General features: G+C 35.7%; 1 protein-coding gene across 5 annotated transcripts in view; it reads left to right on the forward strand.

The window, feature by feature from the left end:
• Kifap3 (kinesin associated protein 3) overlaps nucleotides 1–18,439 on the forward strand; it is a 117,219-nt gene that overhangs the window by 2,085 nt on the left and 96,695 nt on the right. For 3 of the 5 annotated variants that reach the window (XM_090340476.1, XM_090340478.1, XM_090340480.1), the window contains exon 2: nucleotides 14,887–15,018. In XM_090340476.1, coding sequence (XP_090196602.1) covers nucleotides 14,887–15,018 — 132 coding nt within the window. Of the gene's footprint in view, nucleotides 1–5,094; nucleotides 5,364–14,886; nucleotides 15,019–18,439 lie in introns of those variants that run through there. The other 2 variants (XM_090340477.1, XM_090340479.1) reach the window with 2 other exon arrangements.

An 18,439-nucleotide genomic window follows, 5' to 3' on the forward strand; every position in this document is an offset into this window, starting at 1 on the left:
GCTTGCTTAGTGTTCTCTATCATGAACAAACCTGCAATGAACACTTAGGAACAAGAATTTTTGTGGACTTCTATTTTCATTTATTTGGATCAAAGCATAGCAGAGAAATGCTAGGTTGTATGGTAAATGAAGATTTTACTGTTACTGAAAGTGCTGAAGCGTTTTCCATAGTGGTTGCGCCATTTTACACTCTCACAATGTACATGACATCTGGGCAGTCTAGTCTTTACTCTTACTAACAATTGCTATTTTCTAACCGTGTAATGTTAATTATTATAGAGATGGTTGTGACAGGCAAAATATTGCCCTACCACCAAAAAATTAGGTTCATATGCTATTCCTGTGAAACATATAAATATGTTACATTACACAAAATGACTTAACATGAAGACATTGTGTGCTCAGATATGTGCACATGAGTTCTCTAAAGCAGAAAAATCTTTCCAACCTGTGATTCTACAATCCAGTTAATTGCGTAGGAGTAAAGAAAGTCAATGCACATGGAAAACCTGTATGTCAGTGATTAGAACAGCATTATTTATGATTGCCAAAAGCTAAAACCAACCTTAACTGGTGACTGAGTTAACTATGTATGTCTATATATACAATGGTCCGTTTTCCAATATTAGAAAGATGATAATTACTGAAGAACAACATGGATAACACCTCAGTGCATTATACTCAGTGAAAGAAATTAGACTCAAAAGGCATGATACATCTGATCTCATATAGATAATATTCTGGCAAAAGTAAAATTATCAAAATAGAAAGCATCTAAATTTTTCAGGTGTAGAGCTAGAGTTATAGAATGTCTCTACAAGGAACATCCAGGAATTTTGGATGATAAAATTGTCAAAAATTTTATAGTTGGATCATTATATGACTTAAGAGCTTGTCAAACCTCTACAAACTATATACCATAAATAATACATTCTACTGTAAATAAATTATACTGCAATTTTTTCAAAAGAATCATTCTGTACGCAATCCTCAGTTTACTTTCTCTTCTCAATACAATTTTCTCTGCAACATCTATGTTGTATATGTAGGGATAGTTGACTTTTTCTGCTATATTATATAGATTGGGGTAAATACTTCAAATGTATCCATTCTATTATGGAAATAGAATAATAATAATCTTCCTTTTTCTACAACACACAAATACTAGTCTGACAATTTTTGGAACAATCTTCATTGTGCACATGTTTTTTGAAATAGAGAACTAAAAGTGGAATTGCTGAGATTTTATATTCAAGTGGTTTATTACCAAGTGGTCATTGTAATGTACACCTAGCTTAAAATGTTCACTAAATAATTACCAAAACATCAAATGCTTACCACACTTAATATCATTAAACTTTGTGTGTGTGTGTGTGTGTGTGTGTGTGTGTGTGTGTGTGTGTGTGTGTCCTGGGACTTGAACTCGGAGCCTAGGCACTGTCCCTGCGCTCCATTTTTTTTTCCTCTTGAGGTTAGTGCTCCACGACTAGAGTCACAGTTTCATTCCCAGCTTCTTTGGTTACTTGAGAAAAGCATCTATAGACTTGGCTTCTTGTATCATTAGGATTGGAGTTGTGAGCTACCAGCCTTTAGCCTTATTTATTTATTTATTTATTGCTCCTTGATTACTGTGTAAATTGACCTTTTTATATATTACTTTTTTCTTTGTTACCCTTTTTTCTTTTTCCTCATTTCCCTTTTTGCCTATTTTCCGGTTGAGTTGTCTTTTCTTTTGAAACATAAAGTACAATAAAGTAAAGGCACAATGCCTATGTGCATCTAATCATATAAAATAATATTTATCAAAACGAATTCCTGAAAACGGAAGCAAAGGTTTCTTCTTTGCTGCTGTTTTTGTTTTTCGTTTGTCTTGTTTGTTCACTTAGCTGTCTTTGAGGGACAAAGGTGACCAAATGCAGCAATAGTACTCACTAGACACAATGCTGAAAATGAACTATGTAACTTGTGCGTGGGAATGGAGGGGAAACACTGGGAGAGAAAGTACTCTTTACCTGCCCTAGGGAACGGTAATCCCTCTGAATGTCACATTTATAATAACAATAAAAAGGGAAAATTCATAGGATGCAAATAGTGTGTAATCTTTTGATTTCTTTTCCCAATATCTTTACACTACCTTGTCTGATAAACAGCAGATAAAGCTGAGAAAGCAGAGAATCTTGTCTGATAAAGCAGAGAATTTATTGATATTTTATTTTGGTTCTGTATCATGCTTTTAAAATGTATCCATAACTAAAAATCATAAAAATAATTTATTCCTACATATTGTAAAGTTCATTTTACCATTAAAATATAGCCAAGGTAAAATGGATTTTCATACATGACATGAAATAATGTTCTAACTTAAGTTTTCTATAACGAAGTATCCCATAAACATTTAAAAGATCCATTTTTTCAACAGTGATCTACAAATTGACTTCTGTTATATTCAAGCTTAGATATGGACATTCTTGTCTTTTATGCTCCCTTGGGGTCTTGTTTCTCTAAATAACACCACACCTTGCAATTTTCCTGCTATGGTGCATCTTAAGATCAATCTGAATATGCCCACCATTCCTCGGGGTCATTTCCTTAATTTGGTGTTCTGGATATTAGATATAACAGCTTGGATATTAGATACAGGTTAATTTGTGCAAAGAAGACTTATGTAGATGATCTTGTATACCTTCTTTTACATAATTGTTTGTAAATGTATGCAACATATATATATATAATGTGTATGTTTAAAATATGGATGTCTAGGTATCCTCATCAAAAGTGGAAAACATCTTTTCCCCTTTATGGCTATGTAGAAATCTAATTTCAGTAACTGGCATGTTGTAACTTATTTTAGAGTAAATCAATAGTGTTTAGGTTTATCCAGTTTTTCAGTTTGCAAAATATCATTATTTTAGCCAGGTGCTGATGGCTCACATCTGTAATCCTAACTACTCAGGAGGCTGAGATCTGAGGACTGAGGTTCAAAGCCAGCCTGGGCACGAAGGTCCATAAGACTCTTATCTCTAATTAAACACCAGAAAAAAAAAAACAGAAGTGGTGCTGTGGCTCAAGTGGTAGAGTGCTAGCTTTGAGCTGAAGAACTCAGGGATAGCACTCAGGTGCAGAGTTCAAGCCCCATGTCTGGCAAAACAAAACAAGACAAAGCACAAAATAAACCAATTATTTTTTCTATTACTCACAGTCATTTTCTGGGAAAAGGATGTGAATTATAGTTTCTTTCAAAAAAGTTTGGATTAAATATGTGATATTTTTTCTTAATTGCCAATTTCTGAGAGATCTTCAAAGATTTGATGTAGCAGTAACTTTTTGTAAAAGTGTTTACTATACTCTTGCTATACTCTACCTTCTGTTGAATATCATTATGGATTCCAGTTTTTACTTATTTAATGCACTGAGTTAAGTATAGTGATTGTCCCTTCGGATACAAATTGATTGTATACTTTTATTAAAACTTTGAGTATTCCCTTACTTTCAAGTGTATATTTTGTAATTTCATCTCATACTTTTTTTCTGACACATCTTAACATCTCTAAATCATTCTGCTTCATTTTACCTACATGTTGCTCTGGTTTTGAACCTCTCTCCACTCTGATTCAGGGCATTTCTTTCAGGTTTTTGTCCTGGCTGCTGTATTTTTCAACTCAGGTTCTCTGTTACATCACCAACTATTTATTCAGTGCTAACTATGAGCTCTATCTGTTCTGAAAATTCAGAAGTGAGCAAAAATTAACTGATCCCAAGGGTCCTTATGCAAGAATCTTTGTCATATTAAGAGTCAAAATTGGATGCAACTGTCTTGATAGATTGAAAGAGTTATGATATTGATTGTTTGTGTGAATGGTTGGCCACATAAGTATTGTGTCTTTTGGAGTTTATAGACTGTCTATAGGTAATCCATCTAGGCTATTAACTGTTATTTTACACATAAGGGATAATACTGTATCAATGCATTTGGAGATGTGGCAGAACATTGCCTACATATGTATCAATGCAACTAAATTTAAGACTAGGACCATAAGTAAGTGGTGGCATCTTAAAGGACAAAGGATGCTTTCTTTGTACTCTTAGAGCCTTGTTTTGTGTTTGGCACAAAGCTGGCCCTCAATTAATATTTGTAAAATAAAATGGTGTACGTTACTTGCATATATATATATATATATATGCATGTCAGCTGAGAGCATGGGAACAGATCTTAAAGCAGAGGACATTTACTGCGATTAAAAATGTCTCTTCTTCCATGTACTGTCAACAATTACCTTCCTAAGAAGAAACAGTTGTAAACAAAATTCAGTTAACTATGATTAGTTAACTATGATGATATGGAATTTCAGAAACTGTTATTTTTGTTGCTACTATTCGTTTTTCTGGTGCCAGTGCTGGGGGTTTGAACTCAGGACCTAGGTGCTGTCCTTGAAGTTCTTTTGCTCCAAGCTAGTGTTCTATCACTTGATACAGTTTCACTTCCCTGTTTTGTTTTGTTTTGTTGCTGATTAATTGGAGACAGGAGCCTGACAGATTTTCCTGCTCTGGCTGGCTTGGAAAGGTGATCCTAAGATCTCAGCCTTCTGAGTAGCTAGGATTCGGGCAGGCCAGAGCCACCGGCGCCCAGCTTTTGTTGTTTTGTTTTTCCAAATTTGAGAACCTGAGGTTAAGGAGTGGAAAGTGTGTTCTAGACATAGGATACCATGTTGTAGCAGGTGCTCCACTTTACAATATCTCAATGCGATCAGTGTTGTGCCACGATGCTTCAAAAGAGAAGTCGCGCCTCACATATTCTTAGTCCAATGCTTCCCTCCAACTATAGCTTAGTAAACTAAAAAGTCAACTAATTTCCAAAGGGATATCCTCCAGTCTTAAAAGAAAAGGATGTGAAATTCCCACCCTGCAGACAGAGGAGTTCTTTTTTATTCCATCCTCCAGGGGGCAGTGTAAGCAAGAGAGCAATGAGCACCAAAACCTTCCCGGGGTGCCGTCAAATTAGTCACAAGGGCCGGAGCCTCGGGGACTGAGCCTGCGCACACGGGTGGCGCTGTCGTGCGTACGCATGCGCCATAGGAAGAGTCCCAGCAAGGCGGCCCTGGGCGGGGTCCGGACTGCTCCAGTGTTTTGGGGCCCCAGGAGCTGTGGGTGGAGCCGGCGGCCTCACCCTGGTAACCGCAGCGTCGCCGCCGCGGCCCCGCCTTGCAGGCCTCCGGATTTGTCATCGCCTTTGGGGTGCCTTAGCCCCGGTACCCCGGAAGTTGCCAGGCCGGCCTCTGGGAGAGACCCCCTTTTCCCCCCTTCGTTCTCCCCCACGCTGCCGCCGCCGCCGCCATGCAAGGGGAGGACGCCAGATACCTCAAAAGGTGAACGAGCACCCCGGGCCCCGGCCTCCCCCTGCCTAGGCTCCCCCCACACACCCCAAGGCGGAGGTGTTGTGGGGCCTGTCACAGGGCCAAGCTCATTTTTTAAGAGCGGGTGAGGGGCCAGGGCCAGGGATGGGAGGAGGGGGGGGGGTCAGGGAGCCTTGCAGGGGTGCGGGGACCCTGAGCCATTTACCTGACAGCACCGAGGGATGGCGGGGCGGGGGTGGGGGAGCAGATAGGGCGAAGTCAGCTGCATCTCTTTCTGTGTGTCTTCTCCTGTCTTCTTTTCGTTTGCACCCAACCCCCCTTCCACATGACATCCCTTGGGGATCTGGCACTAAAGGAGTCTTGGGCACCTCAGTGCTCCCTGTTCTCGTGGGTGTTTATGTATTTATTTATTTATTTTTGAGGAGGGGGGGAGTGAAATGATGACAGGAAAAGAGGTGGATTTTGCTTTATGGAAGGTTGGGTTGAATGACCGCTTTTCCAATCTATTTCTGTTTTTTGTTTGTTTGTTTTTAATCCATGCCATCCATCTAGGCAAGGTAGTTCTTGAAGGAGATTTATAATTATCCAGACGATGGCATGAGACAGATGATTTCCTTGGCCTTCAATATGTGTGCTATTACTTTTACTTTTTTTTTTTTTTTTTGCAAAAAATTGATAGCTGTTGTGTTTTTTTTTTTTTCTTTGAAAATAAAGATCATCACTGGTCAACAAAGCTAATGCCAAGTCAGGAATTAGAAATGAAATTATTTTTTTGGAATCCTAGTTTGGATTCTCCCCTTTTTAATTAAGCTTCTGTTACTGATTCAAAAGGCAAAAGGCACATTCTTTTGGAAACAGTTTCCTGCTGAAAATGAGACCAATATTACCTTCTGAGTGATATGAGAGCACCGTATCAGAAGTCTTTCAAATGATAAAACATTCATGCATTATTTCAGTGAACACATTTTTCTTGCTCAGCAGGGTTCTGATTATCCCAGATAGATCTTCCAGGCAGTAATTGGTTATTTTAAGAGGTTCATGTAATTGAAGGATAAATAAATCAGCTCTTCTGCCTTTGCAAGAGAATATTGCTTGTGTGTTTCATTTTGCAGCAATGTCTTTCACTCCTTCCTTACTTCTTAGGATTATTGAACTATCTGACCTTTTAGGCATACAGTGGTTTATTATACTCAGTCTTTGCTTTGAGATTGTTATTTTTGGGATGCAATGAGTAAAACTGAACCAGTCACTGTATTATTGCAAGTAAAATGAGGTCAGAACTTGGAGAGAGATTGAAAATACCAGTTTTCAAATTTGTATATTCTCACAAAGTTTTCAGAAGTTTGCCTTACCTTAGTTTTATGATGTGAGACAGAATTTCTGTTTTAATGGTTGGTTCTTTGATAATGAGCATGCACATATATTTCTTTAATAGTATTTTTATTTTCAGATTTTGTTTTTAACAAGACTGCAGAATATTTTCAATGTAATTGAATCCAGGTTAAATTAACTCCATGGTTTTATTGTAGCTATTATCATTGAGGAATTGCTAGTCTTTTATGTAGATTCATGCATTTGTAATAGATTATACAAGTTGTAACATTGGGTTTCAATTTTTGTTTTTTTCTGCTACCAGTTAATACTTTGATTTAATGCTAGTGAATTAATCAAATATGCGTATGTGTCCTGCATTGTTCTGGTCACTGAGGAAATGACTAAACCATGTCCTTAGTAAGGTACACAGACAAGCAAATAGGTAGTGACATGGTGACTTTATGTTCTTCTTTGCTTCCTTTTAAAACTCTAAAGGCCTTCCATTCTTTCAGAGTTTAATACCTTTTCAATTTCATCTCTCTCTCTTTGCCTCTCACCCCCAAAATTGCATATCTTTGCCTTGCAGAAATAATCATTTCTGAGTCCTTGTGTGTTTCAGTGCTTGATTCCTGTGTGTCTTTCTCTTTGTCTGGTATTTGCCCTGTTCCTTATGCAGATAACTTTTCATCCCCTGGTTTTGCTTACATGTTACTTTTTTTCACAGATCTTCTGTAAGAGTCTCTCCTTTCGCCATCCTACAATCCAGATCAGATACACCTGTTAGGTTCTCACAATATTTCCTACCTCAGACCTTGTTTTCTCCTAGTCTTAATATTCTCAATTTCCTTCTAGTCCATAAACTCATTTGTTTAAGGTAGTATGTACCTTACCTATCATTGTTCTAGCACTGTTCTGGAACATAGATTATTAAATAAAATCAGAATGAGAGTAGAAATAAATGTAAGGCAAATCATATATGACTTACAAACATAAATTTTATTTCAAGGACATTGTGGAACCATTGAGGAATTTCTTTAAGGATGACTGGTATTCATTCATGGATTGATTCAACAGTTAATCGGCCAACTAGAAAACATTTAGTGAATGACACATATTTTTCCTTGTCTGTGTAGCATTTATACTCTAGCATATAATACAGAATTTAAACACTTACCTTAGAAAGAAATGAAATTTATTTGTGTCATATATGATAAGTATGTCTTTGAAGCCAAACATTTTTCACATAGTATGATTGTGCTCCATTTGTGGCGCAGCATATATTCCTTTTGATATGAGTAATACTTCATTGTATATATATATATACCATATTTTATTCATAAACCATTTGTTGATGGATGTTTGGATTGTTTTTACCTTTTGGTTGTTGGGAATTAATTTGTTGTAAGCATTTCAAAGTTTTATTTGAATACCGGTTTTTGATCTTTTGGTATGTTCCTATGCCTGGAGTAACTAGCCAATGAGTGTTTCTGTATTCAACTACAGAGGAACAAATAAAGTTTCCATAGTGACTGCACTTTTTATGTTCCCATTAACAATGATGGTGCCAGTTTTCCTATGTTTTCACCAACACCAGTTATTCTCTTCTTGAATTGTTTTATTTCATGCTTTGGGCTATATTAACATCTTTGATTTTGACTTGCATTTATATAATTATTAATAACATTTCCCCCATTCTTTGGGTTGTCTTTTCACTGTATTGATAATGTCAAAAGTTGGTGAACGGGGCCGGGAGTTTGGCCTAGTGGTAGAGTGCTTGCCTAGCATGCACGAAGACCTGGGTTCGATTCCTCAGTACCACATACATAGCAAAAAGCCGGAAGTGGTGCTGAGGCTCAAGTGGTAGAGTGCTATCCTTGAGAAAGTCCAAGGACAGTGCTCAAGTCCTGAGCCCAAGCCCAGGACTGGCAAAAAAAAACCCCAAAACAAAACAAAAAAACTTGGTGAAGTCAAGTTTATGTATTGTTTTTTTGGTTGCTGTTGCATTTGATTACATTTCAGAAAACTGCTGAATTAGGGCAGGAGGACTTGCCCTTTAGTTTTTCTTATAAGCATTTCCTAATTTTAGCTCTTAAACTTATACCTTTTCTCCTTTAAATTTATTATGTATGGTGTGAGGTGGTAAGGTTCCTATTTTATTCTTTACATGTGGATTTCTATTTGAGATTATACCATTTGTTAAAAAAAACTGCTCTTTGTTCATATGTAGTACCTTTGTTTTTTTGTATTGGTTTTTATTTTTCATTTTATTTTTTTTTTTGCCAGTCCTGGGCTTGAGCTCAGGGCCTGAGCACTGTCCTTGGACTTTCTCAAGGCTAGAGCTCTACCACTTGAGCCTCAGCACCACTTCCGGCTTTTTGCTATGTATGTGGTACCTAGGAATCGAACCCGGGTCTTCATGCATGTTAGGCAAGCACTTTAACCACTAGGCCAAACTCCCGGCCCCTTTGTATTGGTTTTTAATGTAAAGTTTGTTGTGTCTGATATTTGTGTAATCAGCTACTCTCTTTTGAATGCTGCTTATAGTCTTTTTTCCCATTGTTTTACTTTGAACATATTCATGTGTTTAGATTTAAAGGGATCATCTTGTAGACAGCATATACATTTCTTAATTATGCATTTTGCCTGTCATTGCCTCCTAATTGAGATCTTTATTTATATTTAAAGTAATTGCTGATAAGGAAGGCCTTACGTCTTCCACTCTCCCATTTTCTGAATTTCATATCATGCATTGTTGCAGAGTTCCTCCATTGTTGTCTTTTGTGTATAATTGATTTTTATTGTATATTATTTGTCATTCTCTTCTATGTATATGTTTTAATAACCTTATGAAGGATTATGATTAATGTTCTAAACTTATGTTAGCATTGCTTAAATTAGTACCAGTCTCGCTTAAATAGTATAAAAATTTGGCTTCTATACATCTTTATCTTACTATTGTCACATACTGAATATTTTAAATTGTGTGTCCACTGTGGTAGATTCGTAATTAGTATTGTAAATGTTTTTCTTATAAATCATCTGGAGAAGGTATTATAAACGTAAAGTGAAGTTATACTGGCCTCTATTTACCTAGTAGTTATTTTTAACAGTATTCTTTATTTTTTCATATGGTTTCAATTGACTGCCTAGTGTCTCCTTCACTTCAAGCTGAAGGACTCTTATTAGCCTTTCTTATAGAGCAGCTTTACCACTAATATCTCTGTTTCCTTTTCCCTCTCCCTCTCCCCTTGTTTCTCTCTCTCCCTGGTCTCCTCTCTCTCCTTCCCTTCATCTTCACCTCCTTCCTTTCCTGCTTTCCTTCTGCATCTTTCTTGATACATCATAATACTGAAAGTACTCATGTTTCAAGAGAAAGTATGAAACATTCAAAGAACTGAAAATATACCCCATTTGCTCTTGCTGTGGAGGCTGTTGAAAAACAAACTATTGTGCTAAATCAACATTGGATTGCAAGACAAATATTTTAAATCAGTTGTCCTACATATGTTAAAATAACTAAAGAAAATCAGAACAAGAACTAAAGAAAGCCAAAAAGTAACATATTAACAAATAAATAATATCAATAAAAATACATGATAGGGAGGTTGGAAGGGAAATACAACTGGGAGAAAATGAAGAAGTAACACTGTTCAAAAAGAAATATATTCATTACTTGACATATGTAACTGCAACCCCTCTGTATATCACGTTTATAATAAAAATAAAATAATTGAAGAGTCAATCTGGAAAAAATAAAATTACATTATGAATGAGTTTACACAAAAAGATTATAGCTGAGGAGCCAGGAGTTTGGCCTACTGGTAGAGTGCTTGCCTACCATGCATGAATTCTATTCCTTGGTATTACATACATCAAAAATGCCAGAAGTAGTGCTGTTGCTCAAGTGGTAGAGCACTAACCTTGAGAAAGCCCAAGGACAGTTCTCAGGCCCTGAGTTCAAGCCCCAGACCTGGCAAAAAAGAAAAAAAAAGATTACAGCTGAGAAATATAATGACTGAAGTAAAATAGTAAAAGGAGTGTTCAACAGCAGGTTTAATTAGAGGAAAGAACAATCAAACCTGAAGTTAGCTCAAATGAAATTAGCCAAGCTGAGACACAAGTAACTGTTATCCTACCATATACCACTGCCTACTTTTGGACCTATTATTATTTTCACCAACGTGTATATTCGACTTTTCTGATTTTGATAACCACTCACACATTTGTGCTGTATTGATAGAGTTCCAAGTTAGGCCAAATAGAAACCACTTAAAAACTTCATGTCAGGTCAAAACAGAACTCCTTGGGAGTCAGGTTTAATTGGCCCTGGTTGCAACCAAATGTCCATAATGGGATCAGGGTTCTTAGATTGTATAAGGTTAGGTAAAACACCACAGTGGGGCTAGAAGCATAGTTCAAGTAATAGAGCAGCCACCTAGCAGCTCAGAGCCCCACATTCAAACCCCAGTAATGGGGGGGGGGGGAAAGACCACAAAGATCTACCCTACTTATATAACCTTTCTCCTGACTAAATATTCATTTGTTTACTATAAACTGTTGACTATCTTCTATACATCCAATCTTTTTTTTTTTTTTTTTTTGCCAGTCCTGGGCTTGAGCTCAGGGCCTGAGCACTGTCCTTGGACTTTCTCAAGGCTAGAGCTCTACCACTTGAGCCTCAGCACCACTTCTGGCTTTTTGCTATGTATGTGGTACCGAGGAATCGAACCCGGGTCTTCATGCATGCTAGGCAAGCACTTTAACCACTAGGCCAAACTCCCGGCCCTACATCCAATCTTTTACCTGAATTCTCTCTCATTTCTTTTTCTGGGACTTCATTTACATACATGATACCTACTCAATGTGTATTCCTGAATAAGACTTTCATTCTTCATCCTTTTATCTGTTGTAGTAGATTTTTCTTATCACTTTTCATATCACATACTTTATTAGTCTTCTATTAAATCTGTTCGTTGGCTTATTTTTGTTTATGTTGCTTGTAACTATAAACTTGAAAATGTGCTAATTATTTTTTATTGATATCATGTATGGATATAAATATATTAAACCATTTGGAGCTGTGGCAGTAATCACGTGGTAGAATGTGCGTGAAGACTCAGCAGCTTTAGAGACAGGCAGGAGGACTGCTTGAGCCCAAGAGTTCAAGACCAATTTGGATAATATAACAAGACCATATCTCGAGAAGCAAAAAACAAATCAAACCAAAAGTTATTTGAGATTTTAGGATTATTTCTTATTATCCAGAGGATTACTTTTTTCCTGGAAGATAGTAAAGGGGCATTTAAAATCCAGGGTCATCTTAGTTTTCAGATATATTAAGCTAGACTTGTCAGCATATCAAAGACAAGTATACATTCAAATTCACAATCGCTCCTAAAATATAATTGAAAGTTAGAGCATGACTAAGGCTACTGCTATTTGGTGTACTCTGAGCTCAGCTTTTGTGTCCCTAGTCATATGTGATTATTAAAAGATTCTATGTCTCTTAGCCATAACTAATTAGCAAATACCCCCAGGTAAAAGCAGCCTCCAATTCAACTTACCTCTTCTTTGTTTTTCCTGGATCTTAGCATTGTGATTTTTTTCATTTGTTTCCTGTTCCTTCCAACAGATAAATGCATACAGTCCTCAGTGTTTTAAATTTCCTTAAAATAGGAGTTGATTTGAATTATCTAATCTTATAATCCTTCATTATCAAGTCCTTACATTAGTAGCAGAAATATAAAACTTATTTTGGTGGTATACATCAGAAATTATAAATATGAATAAACATCAAAAATGTTCCACTTGGGCCAGGAGCATAGCCTAGTGATAGAGCAAAAAGTGTCCAAGCACAATGACCAGGCCCTGAGTTCAATCCCCAGGACCTTGGGCTCTCCTAGCAGAGATTTACAGTAGAACAAAACATAAGATACATAAGGCCATATAGTGTGACACGAAATGAAAGGACCTCCAGGATATAGAAACAAAAGCCATATAATGAGTGATTGTTGTCCTTAATGTGCTATGTTATCTCTCATCTTTTTTGCTGTCCCTTGGTTATCTCATCTTATTACAGTATTTTACCTTATTATCTGATATATTGCATATTTGGTTATTTGAAATCGGATAGGGAAGGGGGAAAACAAGATAAGGGATGGGGGTGAAGGGAGGGAAATGGGGACCAAGACCTGAGAAAAGGGTATCAATGTTTGTGAAGTAATACACCTTCTATCTGGTGAATATAATGTAATCCTTCTATTAATTACAATAAAAATATATGGAAAAAATTCCTTCTCAATGTCTTTAAATACTTCAGACTTTTAAGACTTTTAATAGATATAATGCATAAAACAGTTCTTAGCATTTTACAGTGGCTTATGGTTTTATTGCATAGTCGATACTTTTTTATGTTGTGATAAAATCCATTTGACAGCAATCATTTTCCAAAAACTACCTGTTTAATAAAAAAAATCAAGGATTTGTATTTTTTATTCTCAAGAAAACTAGTGATGAATGTGAGAGGAATTTATTTTGTATGACAAAGACTATGATGACATCAGTAGCCACATGAAGTCTGCAAACATAAAAATGTATTTCAGAAATCAATGATTAAGAATTTTATGCTCTCAAAGTTGCAATTTACTAATACAATTACAGATGCTATGTTTTCTATTACTCTCTGAAGTATCTCAGTTCAAAGAGATGAAAAAACTCACAATTGTATTTCCAAAATAATTTAGCACCTTTATATTTGCATTTTTCTTGTGCATTTCCTAGCACTGACTCCAGCCTTTCCTTTTTCTTCATAAAAAATTCAAGTGAATGGATCATTTTAGAAAGTACATTATAATAAGTCAAAGTATTCCTAACTGAAAGAACATCTTTAAATTTAAATAATCTGGATGCATTTGAGATATTACTGTGTTTTATTTTGTTTTGTTTTGTTTTTGGTCAATTGTGGGGCTTGAATTCTGGGGCCTGGGCACTGTCCTTGAGCTTTTCAGTTAGCACAAGGATAGTGCTCTACCACTTGAGCCACAGGGCTACTTCTGATTTTCTGGTGGTTTAATTGGAGATAGAGTCTAATGGACTTTAATGCTCTGGCTGGCTTTGAACCAAATCCTCAGATCTCAGCCCCCTGATTACCTAGGATTATAGGTGTGAGCCACCAGCACCCAGCTGTATTTTGTATTCTTTCTCATCAGATTGAAAGATTCTTCAACCTAGCTGGCTAGCTAGGAATTAAGAGTGAGAAATTTGTTTCCATTGTTTATTTTCCTCTTATACAACCCAATTTATTATTTTAAATGGAAAAGCAACAAATATTGATTAATTATCGTTACTTTATTGTAGTTAACAATTCATGTTGTAACTGTAGAGATTTGGGGATTAAATGTATTTGGCCTATTTCTGAAGTTACTACTGACAGTATAATTTGAGATGAATGACTGTCAGACATATTCGGTATGTAAATGCTTATCATGTTATCTAGTTGTGGTTGTGGAATGATTTCATATAGAAACTAATGATATAATTTATCATGGTAAACAATACATGATACTCTATGTATTATAGTTTAAGTTTCATATGTCATTTTGTGATCTAAGTTAATGGATTTAGGTAGGTTTATTTTACTTTTTAAAAAAATTGTTTAAATTTTTGTTTTTGGTACTTCACTGGCTTGCTATTATACAAAAGAATTCAAATAGTTACACCTTGACAATTTTACATGGTTGGAAAGGACAAGATTTATTTTCTTAAATACAAATTTAGAGATAGCTATCTTTGATGTTGATGAGCTGGCTTTTCCTTCAAAACCATCCTAATTGTCATTCTCTTCAAAACCATCCTAATTGCTAATTTTATTCACTTGCTTTGTGCGTACCACTTTTGATACTTTTAGTATTTGTCAAAAGTAGCACTATTTTTTGCACTTAGCTCTTGTCCCAAGTTAAAAGTAAATCTAATTCAAAGGCATTTATTTAAATCAGCTTCTTTTTTTTTGAATTACTTAATCATGGCCATTCAAGGAAATGGGGACCAAAACATGAGAAAGGGTATCAATGTTTGTGAAGTAATGTACCTTCTATCTGGTGAATATAATGTAACCCTTCTATTAATTACAATAAAAAATATATGGGGAAAAAAAGAAAGGAAAAAAATCACGGCCATTTTGTAAGTTTTTGTTGTGGTTATATCTCTTTATTTTGTATTCTAGGAAAGTTAAAGGAGGGAATATCGATGTACATCCATCAGAAAAAGCGCTCATTGTTCAGTATGAAGTGGAAGCTACCATTCTTGGAGAAATGGGAGATCCCATGTTAGGAGAACGAAAGGAATGCCAAAAAATGTAAGTAGTGAATCTTATACAGACTTTATATAAATCCGATGTCATTTTAATCTTCATTAATATTAAGTGATTATAGGATTTCTAGACATATGAAATTATATTAAACTATAACTATAAATATATATTTATTCCAGATAAAATGTTTTTGTCACTACTATCTTGTGAAGTCAATCATGACTGTTATGATTGTTAAAAAACTTAGCTTAGCCTGGCACAGTGGCTCATGCCTATAATCCTAGCTACCCAGAAGGTTAAGATCTGAGGATCACGGTTCAAAGCCAGCCCAGGTGCTAAAGACTGTGAGACTCTTATCTCCAGTTAATCATTAGAAAACTGGAAGTGGTGCTGTGGCTCAAGGAGTAGGGTGGTAGCCTTGAGCTGAAGAGCTCAGCGACAGTGCCCAGACCCACAATCAAAAAAAAAAAACCTTAGGTTTTTTTTCTTTCCTTGAATTTCTTGAAGTATAAGACTTTTTAGAAATTTCTACTTAGGGCACAGAACTTCAATAATCACTTTTAAATATAGTCCTCTGAAAAATGTTAGTAATTACACAAGATTGTTTGGCTCAAAGGACTAGTTTTAGCTCTCCCAGTGTCTTGCATACTTTCCTAGTTTCTTCTGTAGCTGTCCCTTGGTAACTGGATTTTTTTTTTTTTCATTAGCCTGAATTTGTACTGGTGATGGTCTTTTTCTTCCATGGTTTTTTGGAAATTTAGGTTTGAGAGTCACTAATATTCAACCCTCCTTTCTCCATAAACAAAAGAACCCGAATTTTACTTGGTAACTAGGTAGAAAAATGCTACTATTTCATGTTTGTTTTTTGACTTAAGGATATTGAGGTTACTAGGAACACACGTGATAATACTTAGGACTTTGAACTTTATAGTGATGCTTTTCAACTGGGAAATGTCCCACAGGGGACATTTAGCAATGTCTGTAGATATTTATGAGGAGGAGGAGTGCATGACCCTCTTGTGGATAGAGGCCAAATGCTGCTAATTGTGGTGTTATACACATGCTAGAAACCTACAGATTTGTGATGTTGCAGCTAAGCAACCTTTATTTGTAGCAGTCTTCAAGAGAAGTTGCTGAGTAGCTTATTAATACATCCTAACTGTCCTTTGTATTTGGCTTAGATGGAAACTGACATTAATAATTCATTAAAGATAAATGAATCCTCTGCAATAAAGAGAAATATATAACATACTTCCTTAGTAGACAACACCACCTTTTTGGAGGCTTTGTCACATACTCTTTTCCACTTGTGTTTGAATAATTACCAAAGTGTATATATTTTGAGGACACATAGCGTTCTCAAGATTCCATTATTTGACTTCCCAAGAAAAACTCGGAGATGGGATTCTTTGATTTTAGAACCTCATGTATCCATACTTCAAGAGGGAGAAATTTAACTTTTAGTTCTTAAAGATTGGCTTTCTTCAAGTAGAATTTGAGAATATTAGCGCTTTAAAAACTGCAAGCTTCCTAGAAAAGAGTTACATTCAGCAGAAAGTTTTAAACAAGAAAAGGATATACTGTATTTGGAGGAAGTGCCTTAAATCTTAACAAGAAAAGACCTGAGTAACTCAAATTTGGGATACTCAACCTTGCCTGCCCAGGTATGGAGAGTAATTGTATTGTGGTACACAAAGAAAATGTGTTTTTTGATTCGAGAAATTTTCTCAGTGATGAAGAGGAGAATATCACAGAATGAAATATGAATCGAACCTGTTATTAAATTGGAGACTTTATATTTCGTTCTCCAATATGGGTAATGAAATTTTACAAGTTCATCTTTATGTGAATTCTGGTTTTCTACAGATTTTGTTTTGAGAAACTGATTATTATAGTCCAAAAATAATGCAGGTAATATAGATTTTAATGTTAATAATCATGCAGTGCCTAATGAAAATGTTAACTGCTGATTATAGAAATCGGCCAGTAATCATACAGCTAAAATTTTCTAAAACATTTCTCAATTACCTACTTTCTTCATGTCTTTTTGACAAATGAAGGTTTAAGGGACTGTGTGTTACTCTAAGTGGAAAAAAGGATACATCAAGTTGCTATTATATATGTGGTAGAAAACATCTAAAAGAGGCTTGTACGCTTTTGTATCTTAAAACAGTAAGATTGACTTCTCCCTAGTAGAATGACTAAAATGCAGACTGCTAGCAATGACAGATTTTGCAAGAATGTGGAATAATAAGCACTTTCATTTATAGCTGCTCAGAAAATAAAGTGAGCATATATTTTGGAAGAAATCTTGGTGATATCTTACAAAGCCAATTCTAGGCTAACCATATCATCTAGCATTTGTCCAAGGAAAAGTCGAAGCATGAATGGTTACAGTAGCTTTATTAATTGCCAACAAAAATTGGAAGCCACGAAAATATTTTTTGACAATCTCTGAAGAACCAAGATTTGGATTTTGTTGGAAATAATACCTTAACTTACTCTACTGGCTTCACAGACCACTTCTTTGACATCTCCACCCTGATCTCTTTAATTGGCCATGTTTACTAAGAAATTATTCAACAGGATGAATACTTGTTTGGTTTTCTTTTTCTTTTTTTTTATTGTGGGGTAATGTATAGAGGGGTTACAGTTACATTCGCCAGGTAGTAGGTACATTACTTCTTTTTTCCATATATTTTTATTGTAATTAATAGAAGGGTTATATTATATTCACCAGATAGAAGGTGCATTACTTCACAAACATTGATACCCTTTCTCATGTCTTGGTCCCCATTTCCCTCCCCCGACCCCTTCCCTATCATCTTGTTTACCTCCTTCCCTTTCCTATTTCAAATAAACATATATACAATATACCACATAATGAAGCCAGATGTAGTAACAATATGAGATTAACCAAAGGGCAAAAAAAGAGCAAAGAAATAAAGAGAACATTAAGAACAACAGTCATACAAGATAAAGCTATTGTTTTCCTGTCCTAGAGATGCTTTCATTTAGGCTCATCCTGTATGACCTTATGTGTGTAGATTTTGAGCTATTGTAATCCTCTGCTAGGAGAGTCCTAGGTGTGTACTAATTATTGCAAATGAGGGAAACCATTGAGCCTGTTCCTTTGGGTCTGGCTTACTTCACTTAAGTCTTTCCAAGTCTTTTTCCAAGTCTTTCCATTTCCTTACGAATGGGGTGATGTCATTTCTAATGGCAGCATAGAATTCCATTGTGTATAAGTACCACATCTTCTTGATCCATTCATCTACTGAGGGGCATGTGGGTTGGTTCCATATTTTCTCTGGTTTTCTTTTTTTGGACTGAAGATTTGCAAAGAAGCATCTACCTAACAGTGTTTTGCCACTACTTTACCTTTTTGTTCTGAATCTAATTTTTGTTGCAGTTGTCTTCGGACTGCACCATCTTTTATTGGATTATCCAATGAACCACTTATGCT

The sequence above is a fragment of the Megascapheus bottae genome, chromosome 10, assembly GCF_031878675.1.
Source record: "Megascapheus bottae isolate mThoBot1 chromosome 10, mThoBot2.hap1, whole genome shotgun sequence".
NCBI classification, from domain to species: Eukaryota; Metazoa; Chordata; class Mammalia; order Rodentia; family Geomyidae; genus Megascapheus; species Megascapheus bottae.